The 18087-nt window shown below is 43.0% G+C and overlaps 1 protein-coding gene across 1 annotated transcript; it reads left to right on the forward strand.

Moving 5' to 3' along the window:
- Positions 1 to 264: 264 nt before the first annotated feature.
- TMEM64 (transmembrane protein 64) lies at positions 265 to 13509 on the forward strand (the record flags this gene model as incomplete). Its single annotated transcript, XM_082014754.1, has 3 exons — positions 265 to 1269; positions 9276 to 9431; positions 13315 to 13509. Exons 1-3 carry the CDS (start codon positions 508 to 510, stop codon positions 13507 to 13509), a joined length of 1113 nt encoding a protein of 370 aa, XP_081870880.1. The 5' UTR covers positions 265 to 507.
- Between the last annotated feature and the right edge of the window lie 4578 nt (positions 13510 to 18087).

The following is an 18087-nucleotide window of genomic DNA, read 5'->3' on the forward strand; positions in this document are numbered from 1 at the left end:
CCTCCGCTGCGAGCGGCGCCCGGGCTGCCACATCGGCACCGCCGCTCCGAGGAGGCGCTTCCCGGAGAGGAGCGGGAACCCCCCGCGTGCCGGGAGATGGAGCCCCGCTGCCGCGGTTGCTGCTGCCGCCGCTGCCGTCCGCCGGGACTCGCGCTCCGCCAGGGCCGCCGCTGCCACTGCCGGGACGGAGAACGCGGCGCCGCCGCGTAACGCCGCAGCCCCGGCGGCGCGGCCGAGGGGGGAGGCAGCGCGGAGGCCGCCGCGGCCCCTCCGCTCGCCGGGCCCGCGCGGCGGCGGCGGCGGCGAAGCGCGGCCCCCTCCTCCCCGCCCTCCCCGCTGCCGCTTCCCCGCCCCCGCCCGGCCCTCGGCTGGGCTCCGCCGCCGGGAGCCGGGCCATGGCGGGGCGATGAGGGAGCGGCCGCCCCTGCCCGCAGGCTGCGTGGGGAGGCGGGGATCGACGGGCCTGGGCGGCTCGGAGGCGATAGAGCCGGGCGGCGGGGCGGGGGGATGTGGGGCGCGGGGGCTGCGGCGCTACAGCTCCTCTCCCGGGCCGTGAAGCAGGCGGCAGCGCAGGGAGCCCGGCAGGACTTGGGCCGCTGGTTGTCCCGAGCCGCCGGGACGGCGGCAGGAGGCACCGGGGATCCCGTCGGCTTCGTCCCGTCGGAGGCGGCGGGGGCTGGCGGGCTGCTGCTGGGGCCCTACGGGGAGCAGGGCGGGCTGCCGCCGGCGGAGCTGCTGCTCTGCCAGCTGCCCGAGGCGGGCGGCGGCGGGCCCGGGCTGGCCGAGGCCCGGGGCTGGCGCTGCTCCTGCTGCCTCCTGGGCACCTGCTGGTGCAAGAGCTGCCTCAGCGTGTGCGTCCTGGCGGCCCTCTGCTTCGCCTCGCTGGCCCTGGTGCGCCAGTATCTGCGGGACCTGCTGCTCTGGGCCGAGAGCCTGGACAGCCTGGCCGGCGTGCTGCTCTTCACCGTGGGCTTTATCGTCGTGTCCTTCCCCTGCGGCTGGGGCTACATCCTGCTCAACGTGGCCGCCGGCTACCTCTACGGCTTCGTGCTGGGCATGGGGCTGATGGTGCTCGGCGTCCTCATCGGCACCTTCGTCGCCCACGTGGCCTGCAAACGGCTGCTGGCCCATTGGGCGCGGGCCAGGATCCAGGGCAGCGAGACGCTCAGCGCCATCGTCCGTGTCGTGGAGGGCGGCAGCGGCCTCAAGGTGGTGGCTCTGGCGCGGCTGACGCCGATCCCCTTCGGGCTGCAGAACGCCGTCTTCGCGGTGAGTCCTGGCCCGGGCCGTGCGGCCAAGTAAGAAGCTCTGGCTGGAAGAATGGCTTGCAGCATGGTGGCCGGTGTCACTGATGGAGGTTGTCTCCTTTCCCAGGAAGAAACCTTGGTTTCTGTCTCTTTTAACAGAAGTAAAAGCAACCCCCTGCCTGCTTTTGCTAGTGGCTCTTCCGTGCTTGCGGAGGGACGGCAGTCAGGTTTTCGAGGCGCCGTGTTCAGTGACATTGTCCTTGATTTGCTCTCTGGCTTTTGAGGCTATATTCTGGTGTTAGAAAGGAGGACCACGGTGCTGTGTACCAAAATCTGCAGAGAACTCGACAGTTTTAAAGTGGCTGTGTTTTTAAAGTGATCCGAGTGGGAGGAAAAGTTGTATTTTTAAGCAGTCTTGCCAGCTCTCCCTAAACTACTTAATATAAATAATCATATGGGAAAGGAAGAAATGCACAGATTAAAATTCTTGCTCAGTTTGGTTGATGTTTGTAGCATACATCTGGCAAATCCATACAGGGTGTTAAGTGCATGCACACCGGAGAGGTCACGTATTTTGGGCAGAGCAGTCAGGTGTAGGCTCAGAGCTGGAAAGAGACTGTACACCAGAGTGGTACTGAAAGTTGGTTTAAACCTGAGTTTGGAAAAGGGTTAGTCTTGCTTTTCTTTCTACTTTTAGATGAAGATTGCTACATTCTTTAAGAATAATTATTTAAAATTTATAATCTTGTTATTGTCTTTGATCATCTTAAAGGAGAAAGTAAAGAAGAACGTAGAGCCCTTTTTGAGTACCAGCATGTTGATGATGACAATTTCAGACCCTCAGCTCTTCCTGAGTGCTTTGTCTGAAGGATCTGGTTTTGGCTGTGTGTTACACCTCAGTTGTGTCTGCTAACTCGGTGAAATCAAAACAAACCAAACCAGCTTGTGAAATACTTTAAACGTTTAACAGTAACTTGTATCTTCTTTAAATGTAAGAGACCCTCTAAACAAGTGTTTTGGTCTGCCACTTTCTTATAGCACACTTTCCTTCGCCTGTCTGCAGTCCTGATCCTGTACCCTTCTAAAGCACTTGCTTAGTTTTGACAGAATCATCTGGTTGAAATGAGTAGGTCACTGAATACAAGATTTGTTATTTAAGAAAAAATTAATCCACACAATTTTTAGGAATTAACACACACATTAAATACTTAAAATTGCGGTGTATAAAACTTGTGTGTGCTGGGGCATTTGTCTCAAGAGCTGCAATCTCTGCCTGTAAAAGCTGTAGCAATTTATAATTTCTTTTTAAGTAGATCCCTTAACCATTTTCTTGTTATGAATGAGAAGAACCTCAGCTGTTTTATTTATTTACCTATATTACTGCAGGACTGAGGAAGCTCAGACCCATGTGTCTGGAAGCAGAGTCTCCCCAGAGCCCAAGGTCCCAGTGTAGCAGATGAAGCTTCTGCTAGAGTGTGACCCTCCTAAAGTGGGGAGAGCTGGTGTGCTTTGGTTGTTCACAGCTTTTGTGTGTCACTTGAATTAGTCAGCAGATGTTGTAGAGTAGTCTTGGATCTGAAAAACTGACCAGAGAATTACCAAATTAAATTATTTCTTTCCTGGCATAACCATTCTGTTGGAAACACGATTCAGCAGAGTAGTCAGGCCAGTGCAATATTAAAAAGATGCTGTCAACCAGTGTTTTGTATTCTCTAAGTACTGCAAGCTAAATAATTTTCTTTCCAAGTGGAAGGTTTCAGTGTTAAAATAACAGATAGGAAATGAGATTAAACCAGATTCTTGGGTATGCCAAATAACTTGGATGTTGTCTGCTAAAATTACTTTGGGTTACATTTATTACTACAGATCTATTACTTTGCAGCATAGTCAAATAAAGCATGGTGTGCTCAGTTTTTAACTGAGAACATTTAATATGAACTACTAGATTAGATTACTGAAAAATAAAAACATTGCATGCAAATCAGGGAATTCAAGGCAGTTTCTCACTGTGAGTCAAGTTCAAGTAACATATAGAATACAAAATTCTACCTACACAGACTGAGCTGTCATTTCCTTGAAATCTGACTTATTTGAAAACTTAATGCTCTAATTAGGTTTAAAATGCGAGGGGGGGTGGAGTACCATCTATCCATTCCCTGTGCTAGCAACTTCAGTGATGAATGTGAAAAGGATTGCTCTTAGTAGTAGAGGAAAGAATGGTGAACTAAAGAAAACCTATGCATCTTTAATTTTCCAGCAGTCTGGTCTATGCATGTTTTCTATGTGCATATTTATAAGTAAACTGGAGATACTGAGAATACTTAAATGAGAGGGAAGGGAGGAAGTGGCACATGAGGTCCAGGACAAGGCATAACCTTGATGTGAGAGGGGTCATCTGCAGGGCTGGGATTAACAGGTTTCTGCCAGCACTTGTTCAGTGGTATTTACCATCTGCTGAGGGTTTTCAGGAGGTTGAATTGCAGAGGAACATAGAGAAGGAAGGAATTGCTTCCTGGCATTTGATTAGTGATGGGATCGTATTATTTGAAACAGCACAAGAACAAAATTGTCATGAAATTCTTAGCTCCTCACTAGCCAGACATGAACATTTTGCTTCTTAAGGTCATTCTGCTGCTCCTTGAGAAAGCAGTGATAGCAGGAGCAGTGGGGTAATGCTTTTACATGCCTTCAGACCCAGAAACTTCTTAACTGAAAGCATGTTTGTATTTCACTTTGAGTAGGTTTTGCTTAATTGTTGCTCCTGGGGTGCCAGGGTGGCCTGCGCTGCTGGGGTGGGCTGCTGGCTCTTACTGAAGTGTTTGTCCCCACACAGCCCTCTCCCCTTGGCAGCTCTGAGTGTTTTGAAGGCAGGTTGGTAAGGAGGCCTGGTATGCAGGTTATCATCTCCTTCCCACCGGTGTGACCCTGGAGCTAGATTTGTGCAAACTGATTATTTGTAGTGCCAGGTGTAGGTTAGATCAGAATTCATATTTCTTTTTTTCTGTCTTTGAGAAGAATATCACATGGAAGAAATAACCTGGCTAAAAAAATCTGAGTGTCCAAGTGTGCATCTCTGGTTCCAGAAATGCACACAGTGAAATCAGAATTGGAGAAATGGTATTTGCTTTGCAGGAACATGCAGGCTGCTTACTCTGCTTGTTGGATAGCTAAATTATTTTTTAGAAAATAAAGAGCATCAGAACTGTCCTTTGCTCTCGGTTGCTAAACCTACCTGATCCAAAATGCAGGGATTCATAAGTTGAAGGGAGAGAAATCTGCTGCAATCCCCAAAGGCGTGTGAGGCCCTAACAAAGACCTGACACAGGTGTTTATTCTTTGACAGGACTGAACCAAAGGTGTCAACTGCAAAGAATATACAAAAGTTCTACCAGACAAAGCCTATCCAAGGCTTAGTGGGAGAATTTCTGGCTAATCTTCTTGTTACCAGAGCAGTTAGGTGGTTCTTAATTTTATTTAAATACATTGCTATGGCCCATAACACAGTTGCATCCATGCTTGCTTTGGGATTTCACTTAATTTTTCCTGGCTTGAGCTTTCACTAGAGAGAGAGTCCTGGTAGCCTCTGTTTGGCAGCTTGGCCATGCAGATCCCAGTCTGGCAGGTTTATAGAACAGATAAAGTTCATAGAAAGAAAGATATGTAAAGCTGTAAGTTTTATTGAAAATTTCTTAGTTTTCTTAGGAACGCTGTCTGCTTCCTGTGTCTTCTGGGATACCACTGTAGGTCTAAGCCTTGCAAATGGGCACCTACAAAAATCCGCCCCCCCCTTAGCTTTCATTTTAGAGGGAAGTACAAGTTGCAGTCCAGCATATCCATTGATAGCCTCCCTTTCATTTGGAAACAGTCTCTCTCACGGCCCAGGAGGCCCAGTTGCTTCAGGACAGATCCAGATGTGCAGACATGTTGCTCTGCAACTGAAGTGTTCTTAATACATATACAGAAATGAAAGAGGTGCCCGGGAGTGTTAAAACAATCTTTGGGAAGTTTCCCAGCTCCATTAGATTTAATGACAGTGTCCTACTTAGCAAATCTTGCCTCAGCGTTAGTATTTCAGAGACTTTTAATAGCAGCTTCTTCAATCCCTTGGCAATATGGGAAGTTTTGGTTGTGCATTCTTATTACATGGCCCAGATTACTATAATGTATAAAAAAATTTAAAAACCCCAGAACTTTTCAAAGCATTGGTCAAATGTGAAGTTTGACATAATTATGTAGTGCTTTTTCATTATAAATCTAAATTAATCTTGTACAGAGAAAGAAATGTATTATTTGTGTTGCCGGTATACATTTCAGTCTGTGGGAAAGTATACTTTGCAGTGTGAAGTTTGGAATTGGCTTATTGGATCTTGTTCCAGTGACTTACTCTTAATCTTTATGCTTCATTGCGTTTTTCTCCTCCATTGCCCTTCCTTCCTCCCAAAAACTTTCCACTGATGGCGTTTAGAGCTCTGAGAATTCAGCACTGTGACTTTCATAGTAACCAAAGTTTATTTTAAGAATAGTGTGATGAAATGAGTAACTTTGCTGCTATTCTCTTGTCTTTGACATTCTACAAAGCTGTCAAGGTCAGTAATTTCCATGTAGGCTCCCAGTGTTAGGGGCTGGTCTTAATTAGAATCATAGAATGGTTTGGGCTGGAAGGCACCTTAAAAATCATCTACTTCCAATGCCCCTGCCATGGGCAGAGACACCTTCCACTAGACCAGGTTGCTCGAAGCCCCATCTGACCTGGTCTTGAACACTTCCAGGGAGGGGTTGGCCACAGCTTCTCTGGGCAACCTTTTCCAGTGCCTCACCACCCTTGTAGTCAAGAATTTCTTCCTTCTATCTAATCTAAATCTACCCTCTTTCACTTTAAAGCCATTACCCCTTGTCCTTTCACTACATGCCCTGGTAAAGTCACTCTCCAGCTTTCTTGTAGGACCCCTTTAGGTCCTGGAAGGCCAGGCTATAAGGTGTCTCTGGAGCCTTCTCTTCTTCAGGCTGAACAACCCCAACTTTCTCAGCCTGTCCTCACAGGAGAGGTGCTCCAGCCTTCTGATCATCTTCGTGGCCCTCCTCCGGACCCAATCCAACAGGTCCATGTCTTTCCTGTGCTGAGGGCTCCAGAGCTGGATGCAGTAGTCCAGGTAGAGTCTCACGAGAGCGGAGTAGAGGGGCAGAATCACCTCTCTTGACCTGCCGGTCATGCTTCTTTTGATGCAGCCCAGTATATGGTTGGCTTTCTGGGCTGCAAGTGCACCTTTCTGGGTCATGTTGAGCTTCTCATCAACCAACACCCCCAAGTCCTCTTCCTCAGGGCTGTTCTCAATCCATTCTCCACCGAGCCTGTATTTGTGCTTGGGATTGCCTTGACCCATTGTCAAGACCTTGCACTTGCCCTTATTTAACCTCATGAGGTTCACACAGGCCCACATCTCAAGCCTGTCAAGGTCCTGCTGGGTGGCATCCCTTCCCTGCAGTGTGCTGACTGCACCACACAGCTTGGTGTCATCATCAAAATTGCTGAGGGTGCACTGAATCACACTGTCCCTGCTGCTGACAAAGATGTTAAACAATGCCGACCCCAATACCGACGACCCCTGAGTACGCCACTCATCTCTGGTCTCCACTTGCACATCGAGCCCTTGACTGCAGTTCTTTGAGTGTAACCATCCAGCCAATTCCTTAGTCGCCAACTGGTCCATCCGTCAAATCCATGTCTTTTCAATTTAGAGACAAGGTTGTCATGTGGGACAGTGTCAGATGCTTTGCATAAGTCCAGGTAGGTGACATCAGTTGCTGTTCCGTTATGTATGAACGCTGTAGCCCCATCATAGAAGGCCACCAAATTTGTCAGGCACGATTTGCCCTTTAGTGAAACTATGTTGGATGACACCAGTCTTCTCCTTATTGTCCATAGTTTCCAGGAGGAACTACTCCATGATCATGCTGGGCACAGCGGTGAGACTGACTGGCCTGTAATTCCCCGAGCGTTCCTTTTTTCCCTTTTTAAAAATGAGGGTTATGTTTCCCCTTTTTCAGTCAGTGGGAACTTCACTGGACTGCCATGACTTTTCAAATATGACGGATAGTGGCTTAGCAACTTCCTCCACCAGTTCCCTCAGGACCCGTGAATGCATCACAAGGACTTGTGCACCTTCAGGTTCCGTAGATGCTCTTGAACCTGATCTTCTACAGTGGGCAGTTCTTCATTTTCCCAGCCCCTGCCTTTGCCTTCTGCAACTTGGGTGATGTGGCTTAAGCACTTGCTGGTGAAGATTTGAGGCAAAAAAGTCATTGAGTACCTCAGCTTTCTCCATATTCCAGGTAACCAGGTCTCCTGTTTCCTTCTGGAGAGGGCCCACATTCTCCCTAGTCTTCCTTTTATCACTAATGCACCTATAGAAGCTTTTCTTGTTGCCCTTTCTATAGGGCTTTAGCTTTCCTAACCTGATCTCTGGCTGCCCAGATAGTTTCTCGGTATTCCTCCCAGGCTACCTGGGGAGGCTTCCACACCTCTGTAGGCTTCCTTTTAGTGTTTGAGTTTGTCCAGGAGCTCCTTGTTCATCCATGCAGGCCTCCTGGTGTTTTTGCCCAACTTCCTTTTTGTTGGGATGCATCACTCCTGAGCCTGGAGGAGGTGATCCTTGAATAATAACCAGCTTTCTTGGGCCCCTCATCCTTCCAGGGCTTTATCCCATGGTACTCTACCAAGCAGATCCCTGAAGAGGACAAAATCTGCTCTCCTGAAGTTCAGGGCAGCGTGCTTGCTGTGTGCCCTCCTTGCTGCCCAAAGGATATCGAGCTCCACCATTTCATGGTCATTGCAGCCCTTGAGCTTCACATTCCCCACTAGTTGTTCCTTGTTGCTGAGAACAAAGTCCAGTATAGTACCTCTCCTCATTGGCTCCTCTCACCTGTAGAAGGAGATTATCATCAACGCATTCCAGGAACCTCCTGGATTGCTTATGCCCTGCTGTGTTGTCCCTCCAACAGGATACTGGGGTGGCTGAAGTCCACTTGTTAGACCTTGTTTTATTACTGTGTGATCAGTTGGATTATCTCGAAAATTCCTTAGACTGCTTGTTTCAAAATTGCCCTTTTCATACTCTTAACCCGTAAGTTTCCTCTGATTTCAGTTTTCTTGTGTAAATATCTCTTGGCCTCTTGGCTCTTGCATTTAATATTTCCGAATGGCTGCTGACTCTAATTTAGCTAGTACTGTGTGCTTTGCTCCCATGTAAACTGTAGACATACTGACTCAGAACAGAAATTTCGCATCAAAGAGAGGAAAATATCTTGAAGTATTATTAGTGTTTTTTCCAGAGAAACTAACAAAAGCTATAGCCATGTGTACTATTTTGTTCACTAATTGAAGTGTGACGTAAAATATCTTTGGTATTAATGTTACCTTATTTTGATGATAACCATGTATATCATTATAGATATAGATAGATACCGCTGATAGTGATGACTGCTAGATATATATGTATGTTAATGAGCTATATAACTTCCCTTGCAGAGGCAAATTGTATCTGCCGTTCTGTTTACCTAGATCATATTTGATACAGTGACATTTTGAACAATGGCCTCTTTTATTAGTTACCATACGTGTAAAATGCAAAGCAAATAGATTTTTGCTTTAGACCTTCACATTTGATAAAGTAATTTCTTCCTGCGAGCAAATTCTCATAAATTGTAGGGCTCCATTCACCGTGAAGAAAAAAAGATCTTCAACGAACAGTGTAATTGCATCCTTAGTTAATGACTTTTGCACAGAGATGTTGCATAATGTAAGATGAAATGGGACTAAAACCTGGTAACTTTAAAAAGGCCGGATGAAAACTAGCCACATACTGTTTTATTGTATTATCTTAGGTTCACATACAGCGGAAAGTTGCAGTGAAGGAATGTAAGAAATTCTTTCATTATTTTGCACGGATGATTGTGGGAGCGGCAGTCTGGTTGTTTGTGCATAGACTGTGTTGGAGCTGTGCTCGATTTCTTACGCTGTCTTTTACTCAGATTACAGATTTGTCACTACCCAACTACCTGATGGCTTCTTCAGTTGGGCTGCTTCCTACTCAGCTCCTGAACTCCTACTTGGGCACTACCTTGCGCACCATGGAAGATGTGATTGCAGAACAAAGTGTTAGTGGCTATTTTATATTCAGTTTACAGGTAAGTTAAAATGATTGCTTTCATGGATCTTGGTAACAGTAATGTTAGTCTCTTTCTGACTGCTCGGGTAAGCAATTACTCTTGGAAACAGTCATGTTCTTGTGTTTGGGTTTATTTCTATATCCACCTAACTTCTTTCTCATCTACTGTACCAGTGGAATTCAAGACAGAATTTTTCTTCTGGAGGCAGCAGACAAGTTTCTTTCCTGTAGCTTTGTCTCTTCAAGTCATTGAATGTTTGCTTTGGAGACTGCACGCCCGTAGGAATGTGTGTGAGACATAGAGTGATTAAGTGTTGCGGATTTGTCTTTCAGGTTCTACAATCCCAAGTGTAAAAGGAGTGGGCTGCAGGAGGTTTAGGGGGCTGCTCCCTAGTCTGAGGCAGCCGGCCTCTTACAGGCTGAGAGCCAAGCAAGTATGGCATGTGGTATTGAAAAGTAGCAGGTTTTAAAAAGTGTTTAATTTGTAACTCTGTTACTGGTATTTTCAGTCCCTTGTGTAAAACAGAGCTGGTGTTTCTTTTTCACAGGCTTATTGACTGCTAGATACCCAGACAAATGGATTTCCAGTGTACTGTTTTCTTTTGTTTTCTTCTGTTAGAAAAGTTTAATTCTCTGATACCTCACATGACACAAAGCAGAACTTAGTCAATGTTCTCTTTTTCTCTTTCTGCCACAGTTTTGTCAGGTTTTCCTCTCCTGCCCTCTGTGGTAATCTGCTGCTTAATTTTAGACTTGTCAAACCACCCCTACACAAAAGCCCATGTGCCACCAGCTGTGAGGTAGTGTGCTCAGGGTGTGCAAAGCCAGCGCTTGTGCAGTGTTCACTGTTAGCACTGAACACTCCTGATTTTGCATAGGTGTTCAGGATTAAAAGTACTGTAGAAGTACAATTTTGCTAATGCCTAAATCAGAATATCCTAATTTTGCAAGTGAGTAAATTCATGAGAAGTATATAGTACCTTTACATGAGCTTAGCCAATGAAATAATTTGTCAATAAATCTTGGAGGGGAGCCTGAAGTCTGAGACCATTATGAGCATAGAGGTCAGGAGTATTTCAGACCCAGATTATATATTAAAACCTCCTCTGACAGTGTCTTTACTTCAAGCTATGTTTGACCAGCAGTTACCATTGCAGACTTTCGGTTGGTACCACAGTCATTTATCTTCCTCAGATCTTGCCACCTGTCCTGGTTTCTGCTGAGATGGAGTTACTTTTTTTTCTGATAGTTGGTATAGCGCTGTGTTTTGGATTTGGGAGGAAAATAATGTTGATAACATACTGATGTTTTCAGTTGTTACAAAGCAGTCAAGGACAGTCCAGCTTCTCGTGCTGGCCTGCCAGCAAGAAGGCTGGGGGTGCACGGGAAGCTGGGAGGGGACACAGCCAGGACAGCTGACCCAAACTAGCCAAAGGGATATTCCATACCATATGATGTCATGCTCAGTATATAAGCTGGGAGAGCTGGCTGGGTAGGCGCCATGGCTCAGGAGCTAACTGGGCATTGGTCAGCAAGTGGTGAAGAATTGCATTGTGCGTCACTTGTTTTGTATGTTCTTTTATCATCATTGTTATTATTATTCGCTTTTTCCTGTTCTTTGAACTGTCTTTATCTCAACCCCCGAGTTCTACCTTTTTTTTTCTGATTCTCTCTCTGATCCCGCTGCAGGGTGGAGGTGTGAGCGAATGGCTGTGTGTTTGTTTTAGCTACCTGCTGGGTTAAACTCCAACACAGTCATAAAACTAATATAAAACTAAGTCTAGGACCATTTTACACGCCCCCCCCCCAAACTGTGTGTTCTTAAATGGAACATATAATTTATAGGCTTCATAGGACAGGTGTATGAGTATTAAAAATGCCTTTGTAAATATGGGGTAAATAGCCTCAACAGATGAAAGAGCAAATAAATGTTCGCTTGATCAGCTTTCATTTTAGTCATGAAATGTTATTTCCAGGTTAGTAATTTTTAGTGGTCTTTTCCTTTTTTTTTTCCCCATTAATTTTTTTTTTTAAATGACATTGACTCTCGTTTGTAGATTATATAGGTTGTAACGTAATTGTCGCTCACATAAGCGCTAGCTGGACAGGCTGAATGTTTGAATAGGAGTGATCACCACCTTAAGAGCAATCCTTGGGAGCTGACTGAATAAGTGAAGGGGAGCCTGTTAGTGGAGGAATTACTTATGTTCTCACACTTTTACTCAGGCATCTGTCTGGCTGGGCTTTGATGGGACTTTGATTTAGTAAATAGCTCTAAATGTTCTTCACATTTCATGGTTGTCTGTGTATATATATTGTTTTAATTATTCATCTATTCAAACCAGGCTACTGGTGATAGCATTTCTAAAGCCAGTCAAATTTAAAAGTTTGGGTAAGCTTTTAGAATATGATTTTTCCTATGTATTCAGAACTTGGTGTCTGTGGTCTCTTTTTGACTCTTACATTGCCCAGCTTTTGAAACGTATAACTTGAATTAGTGAGGAACATCTTTCTCGCCACAAGGGTAGTCATGCAGTGGAGCAGGTTGCCTACAAAGGTGGTGAAATGTCTATCCTTGGAAGTTTTCAAGACCTGAGTGGACAAAAGTCTTGAGAAACCTGGTCTGATCTTGCAGCCACCCTTTCTCTGAGCAGCAGGGTGGGCTAAGAAACAGCCAAGATGCCTTCCAGCTGCAATTATCCTGTGACCATACTTGTCAATCATCTTAATCTGTGATATTCTAGCATCTTCTATACCACGCTGACAGATGTTTTAAGTGATAGTTCTTAATATTAAAGAAAATGTAGCCCTAACAATTAATAATGAAGTTCAGATTTTGGACTTAAAACTTTATATTGTTTACAACAGAGCCTAACCTTTTTGGTTTTTTGAAAGGAAGTTGCAGATTCCAGCTAGTCTCATAAAACATTCTTAAAAAAGGCAGAGGAATTTACTTCTTTCAAAGAGACTCTCACTTTGAGACAGCTTGATTTTTATTTGAAAATTTTATTTTTTTTTTTAAGGAGGATCTCAGCTGAAAACTTAACTGGTGTTTTATTGAAACCAAAGGCTGCCTCCGGGGAGTGCAGTGCACACCAATGTCATTGAATGAATAATTTCTAAGCAAAAATTGTCCAGGTTTATCCCTGATGATTTTTGTGGTGAAAGTTTAAAAATTCTTGGCAATAAAATTCGGAGCAAAAACCTAAACTAAACCTCTAGTTTTGGACGATATTTCCTCCTTAAAACAAACAGAAAACCCCCACACCACCAACATCCTGTCCTCTCCCCAGAAACCAAGTTCTTCCTGTAGAGACTATGTCACTCAGAAGCTCTGATTCTGTCCTGCTTAGTCCTGATAGCTGAGAAGCACAGTGACGCTGCTGCTCTCTGCAGTCTTCCACACCAGAGGGGCAAGGACAAGAAGTTTTATTTCCTTTACTTTGGATCATTCTCTGTCTCTGCTCTTTTGTAAGTTGCAGTACAATTTCAACCTGTTATTCACTTGGTACATGGAAAACAGACCTTTTGACTTAGGAACACACCACATCATTTCTTTGTGGAAACATTTTTGCCAAGAGAGAAGGTGAAGGGATTGCTTTCTAACAAGTATGCGGATGTCAATGGAAAGAAAGAAAATACCTTTTCACTTCATATCGATATTTAAGTTTGATGTAATGTCTGTGTTCTGGTATGCTGGTTACGTTGTTAGCATATGTAGGTTTAGAGCCACTCACTGGTTAAGTTCATCTCCCTTCTAATGTCTTGCCTGTGAGGCATTGAGTCAACAGATGCCTCCATGAATCTGCCAAAATCCAAAATCTTGTTTTGTTCAGAACGGTTGCTTTGTATTCATGCTTACAGTTTATGTAGCCTATAAGACTCTTTTGTTTTATTTGCAGATTGTCATAAGCATAGGACTCATGTTTTATGTTGTTCACCGAGCTCAAGTGGAACTGAATGCAGCTATTGTAGCGTGTGAAATGGAAATGAAGACATCACTTGTTAAAGACAGTCAGCCGAGCATCAGTGGTTCAACCACATACTGCAACAAAAGGACAGTAGCATTCTCTGGAGCAGGTGTCAATATTGTGTGATTTCAAGTATTAATAAAGTAAGGTTTTGTGAACCTAAGCTATTGCCTAGAAATATCTATGGACAATTCAACTAGTTTTAAAAAAAATTACAAGTGCTTACAGGTTGTACTGTGGCACAAACCAACCGACCAGCTCTTGAATTGCACACGGGGTGACTTCTAGCAAGAAGAGAAAGATGGTGAAGTAACTTAAAATGTAAATGCAAATTTGGCTGCACCTTTGGTCATTTATTATGCCTGTCATGGCCTGTAGTCTGCACTTTAGTTTTTTTTCCTTTGCTCCTATAAACTGAGAAATGCTTCTATAAACTGAGAAAAGTAGCACAGAGGTAAATATTTTTCTGCTTCATTATTTATAAGGCTAAATAATTATATGCAGTAGAATTGTATTACTGATAAAGATGAATGAGAAAGTATGCAATTCAATGTATGTGCTTTTGCTTTGGAATTGCTTCCAGAACATGGAGTGTATTATTTAGCTAATGATGGGACCATTTGGCTTTTCCTTCATTTTTGATTTAAAAAAAACCAAGAGAGAACCCTATATAAAATTTTGGTTGAATGTATTTTTGTAAATCATTAGAAATGTTGCAGAGCCATGCATATGTATTCACACAAGCTTAAATCCTACATTGTGGGACTGAAGTGCTCTTAAATAACATTTTAAGTTACACTGTGTAATATGCAAAGTAAAAGGGAAAATACAGAAGTTATAATAGATTGCAGTGACTATTTGCAGGAGACTTCATGACTTAACTGTTGCATTGGTTTTACCACCTTGGTGATTGTAACAAAGGGCTGTTCTATGTTAGTCCTATTTATAGTATTTTTAATTGTTAAAAGGATGGAGCTTTTCAGCTCATGTGACTGCATGTAATAAGGCTTCCAGAACAGGGAGCTAGATCTCTCCTTTAAACAAAATGATGAGATACTGGCAGTACTAATTCTACATGAAGGTGGCCTTTATTTTGTAAGTGAATCCCCCCTCCCTTTAAAAAGCTTTAAAAATTCACTTTGGTTGGCATGGTTTTTTTTCTAAAAGTTTTGCATTTTTTAAGGTGCAATCTACTATAAATCTCATCAGAGTGAAGAAATGAAAACTAGAGGTTCTCCTTGGAAAAATAAATAATCCAGTAATGGAGGAGGATGGTAACGTCTCTGAGACTCAGGAATTCTGCTCCATTTTTGCAAGAGAACACTGTATTGGATAATGCTCCTTTTACATGTGCTGTGGACTGTTTTTTCACTGCATTTGCATAGACTGGATAACCCGGTAGTAACTTGTGTGTGTGTGTAAAAGGAAAACAACAATAATGCCTGATCATGATGTCTTGTATGTGTGTTTCATGTAGATGTATGTACCAATGCAATTGCTCAAACACGTGCAAGTCATCTGATACAAAAATAATGTATTGCTTATTTTATAGTTATTTTGCGTAAGTTTTTAAAGATGCTTTCAGTCTTCAAGATTTTGTGTTATCTTCTAAGAGCATGACCGTGCCTCCTTTTTGTAAGGCTGTTTGTTAGGTTCAAGCATTTTTGTCTTGAAAATAGCAGGTCTTCAAGGTTTTTGGGAAGCAGAGATTTGATAGCCTCTAACAGTCTTACTGCGAGGATGTACAGTACTCACATAATGTGGCATCTACACATTCCTTGATAGTGGAAGTTCAGTTTTGTTCTTTAAATATGTATCCTTTGCAGACTGCTTGTTCTTGGGCCTTGTGACCTAAGGAACTGAACTAGTTAAATGAACCAACAAAGTTCAGATTGTCTCCTTTTTGTTGTTTTGGGGTTTGGGGTTTTTTTTTGGGGTTTGCTTGGTTTGCTTTTGAAAGGCAATCTGTATATACCTGGAAGTGTTCATTTACACATTTCTGCCTCTGACAGCTCCTGTGTGAAAACAAGAGAGCCAGATAACTTTTTGATGGCGTTTTTTGTCATCATAGTATAATTGAGCTCTTTCTTAACTAATGTTTTTATTTTTTTGTTTCTTGGAAAGAACAGTCCTTCAATAAATGAACTGATCTGAACTTTGCTCCATCTTGCCAAATCAAGAATAGTGTTTTGAAGAAGGTATCTCTTTCTTTGCATTTTTTAACTAACTTAAGGAAGTGTTGATTATTCAAGAACATTTCCCAAATATGTATTTTGAAGTGCTTTTATTTCCATGACATTTTGTAACCAGAGTAACTTCACTGTGTGAACACTTTTGTAGTATGGAATTAGTTCTTAAGACTTTTGCATTTTGCTTGATACTTGTAATATTTGTGTACAAGTTAATGGGAAATGTGCATTAAAAGGAACTTTTCTGTACCATGCCAATCATAATTTTATACAATAAATTCACTCAAATTTCTTTAAAGGAATATGTATTAAATATTTAGGTTGCTGTGAAGTAGTTGGAAAGCAGGTGCAGTGGAGTGTTGTCTTTACGTACGCATGCAAAGATAGTTGTCTGCATTACATAATAACAAGTTAGGATTTAAGGATTAATTCCATGGGTGGGGAATTACTGACAAGGGAAAGACACTTGATTTTATTTTTTTTTAAACTAAACACATGCTTAATTCTGTTACTTTGAAGGTTAGGTATTTGTAGCTGCCTTTTTGGTAGAAGAATAAGCATACATGTGTTTATGAGAAATGTGCTACTGAACTGAGAGGATTGGTATTTTTGAATCTAAACGTTGTAAAAGTGATGTGGGTTTTTTTGTTTTTAAACAGTCTCCCTACTTAGTGCAATTAAAAAATAAAAGAGATGAATATAGTTTTAAAAATACGTGGCAAGTCACCTTGATGAATATTTGCTGAGTTGCCTTGATGGTGATTCTGCATTTTATATATGAAATGTGCCTAAATTACAGGTCATATGGAAGAAGGAATCTCTCTCAGCTGTGTGGCATCAGTTTTCCTTCTTCCTTCTTGTGGTAAGTGCAACTGTGTAATAAATGTCTCAAAATTTAACTTTATCTTAAGCACCTCTGAAGAAACCCCCTTTTTGTCCAAGAGCTTTATATGCTATTTTCATACTGATTTTTGTACAATAACTTCAACAAGCGTTGCCGATGTTGAGTTTGAAAAATGGAAAAACTGCTCTTACATGGTGTGTGGCTAGTGTCACGTATCGGATCCTTTGCATTCATTTTCAGCTTTCTACCCGAGCCTGGTACGATTTGGATTTTGACTGACCAAGTTTACTGGAGTCATCAGTGGCCTTGCAAATGATCTAGGAGACGATACTCAAGAGGAAATACTATAAATGTGTTCCCATTCATTCTGTGGTTGTTCTTAATGACAGAAGCAAATAGCTCAAGTAGCTCTGTGACAGACTTCCTCACTATAATAAATTCAAAGTTGGTACCAGTCCTGTCCATATAAGACAACAACGGTTTGGGCATGAGGGGATAGGAAATTGAGTGCAGAGGGGAAGCTGATGCAAATTCAGCCTCTGCTGGGGAAAGCAGCTCGTCCCTGTCTTCTCCAGTCCTGCAGAATTAGTGATGTGCCTGGCAGCACAGGGATGGTGGGTCTAACACATCCTCTCTTTGTAGACATTAGCACTTGTCTCACACTGTCCTGCTGTATTGATCTTCAATTTATATTAATTTGTTAGTAATAAGTAGCAAGAAATAATTGAGTCTGCAGTTTCAGTCCTGTCCCTTTCCTCCTTCAATAGATTATTTTGGCATATTGCTAAACTTAAAACACTACATTTTAATGAAGTCTTGCATTCATTAATGTAAGTTAAGTCCTCCTTGCTGGCCAAGTGACTAGTATATATTTGGTTGGATCAGGATTCTCAATTCGTTTGGAAAATTAGCTGGGCAAGATTTGCTGTCGTGAGGATGCAAAGTCCTCTAACTTTCCTTCTAATTATTTAGGACTTTAGATACATTGTGAAATTAGTTATCTGTATAGGTTTATTGTACAGGGGTTTTTGTTGTACAAAAAAAAAGTTGTTAGCAAGATAGCAGAGGAAGGTCCTGAGCCTGAGACTTGAATACTGAGTGTCATTCTCCTTGGGAGATGAGAACGTTGCCAAGATGTAACACACATGAGCTTAGGTGAGTCAAGGTAATTAGGTGCCTGCTTTGGTGAAGGGGATGTAAAACCTGTATCTTCGGGTCAGCATGGCAAGTCTCTTTTTTATCATACAATCTACAGACCAGCACAGTTTGGCATTGGTGGCTGCAGTGCATTGCTACCCATCCCTCCTCATCTGGAGGAGGAGGAGTCTAGAGACCTACAACTCTGTCAAGCTGAAGGGGAAGAAGTAATAGTCTGATCACAGTGGACACAGTTTGAGGAGGGTAAATTAACCTTAATGTTGCCAGAACTGTGAGTACATCTAAGTGCCTTGTTTTCTTAATTGCAAAATCCTTTGACAGCTTCCACTTCTTTCCATGGAAGGGCAGGTGGGTGGCCTCACCTGGAGGTAGGTCAGCATTTGGTCTCCTAGAGAATTTCAGCATGCTTTGGCTTTGGGACCTCTTAACTTCTAAAATAGTCTTTTGAAAAATTTTGCTGACCTTTTTCTCATTAGAATGGTAATTAGTCCCAGTAACAGGGTGAGGTCAGCT

This window comes from Phaethon aethereus (genome assembly GCF_964289735.1).
Source record: "Phaethon aethereus genome assembly, chromosome: 2".
In the NCBI taxonomy this organism is placed as follows: Eukaryota; Metazoa; Chordata; class Aves; order Phaethontiformes; family Phaethontidae; genus Phaethon; species Phaethon aethereus.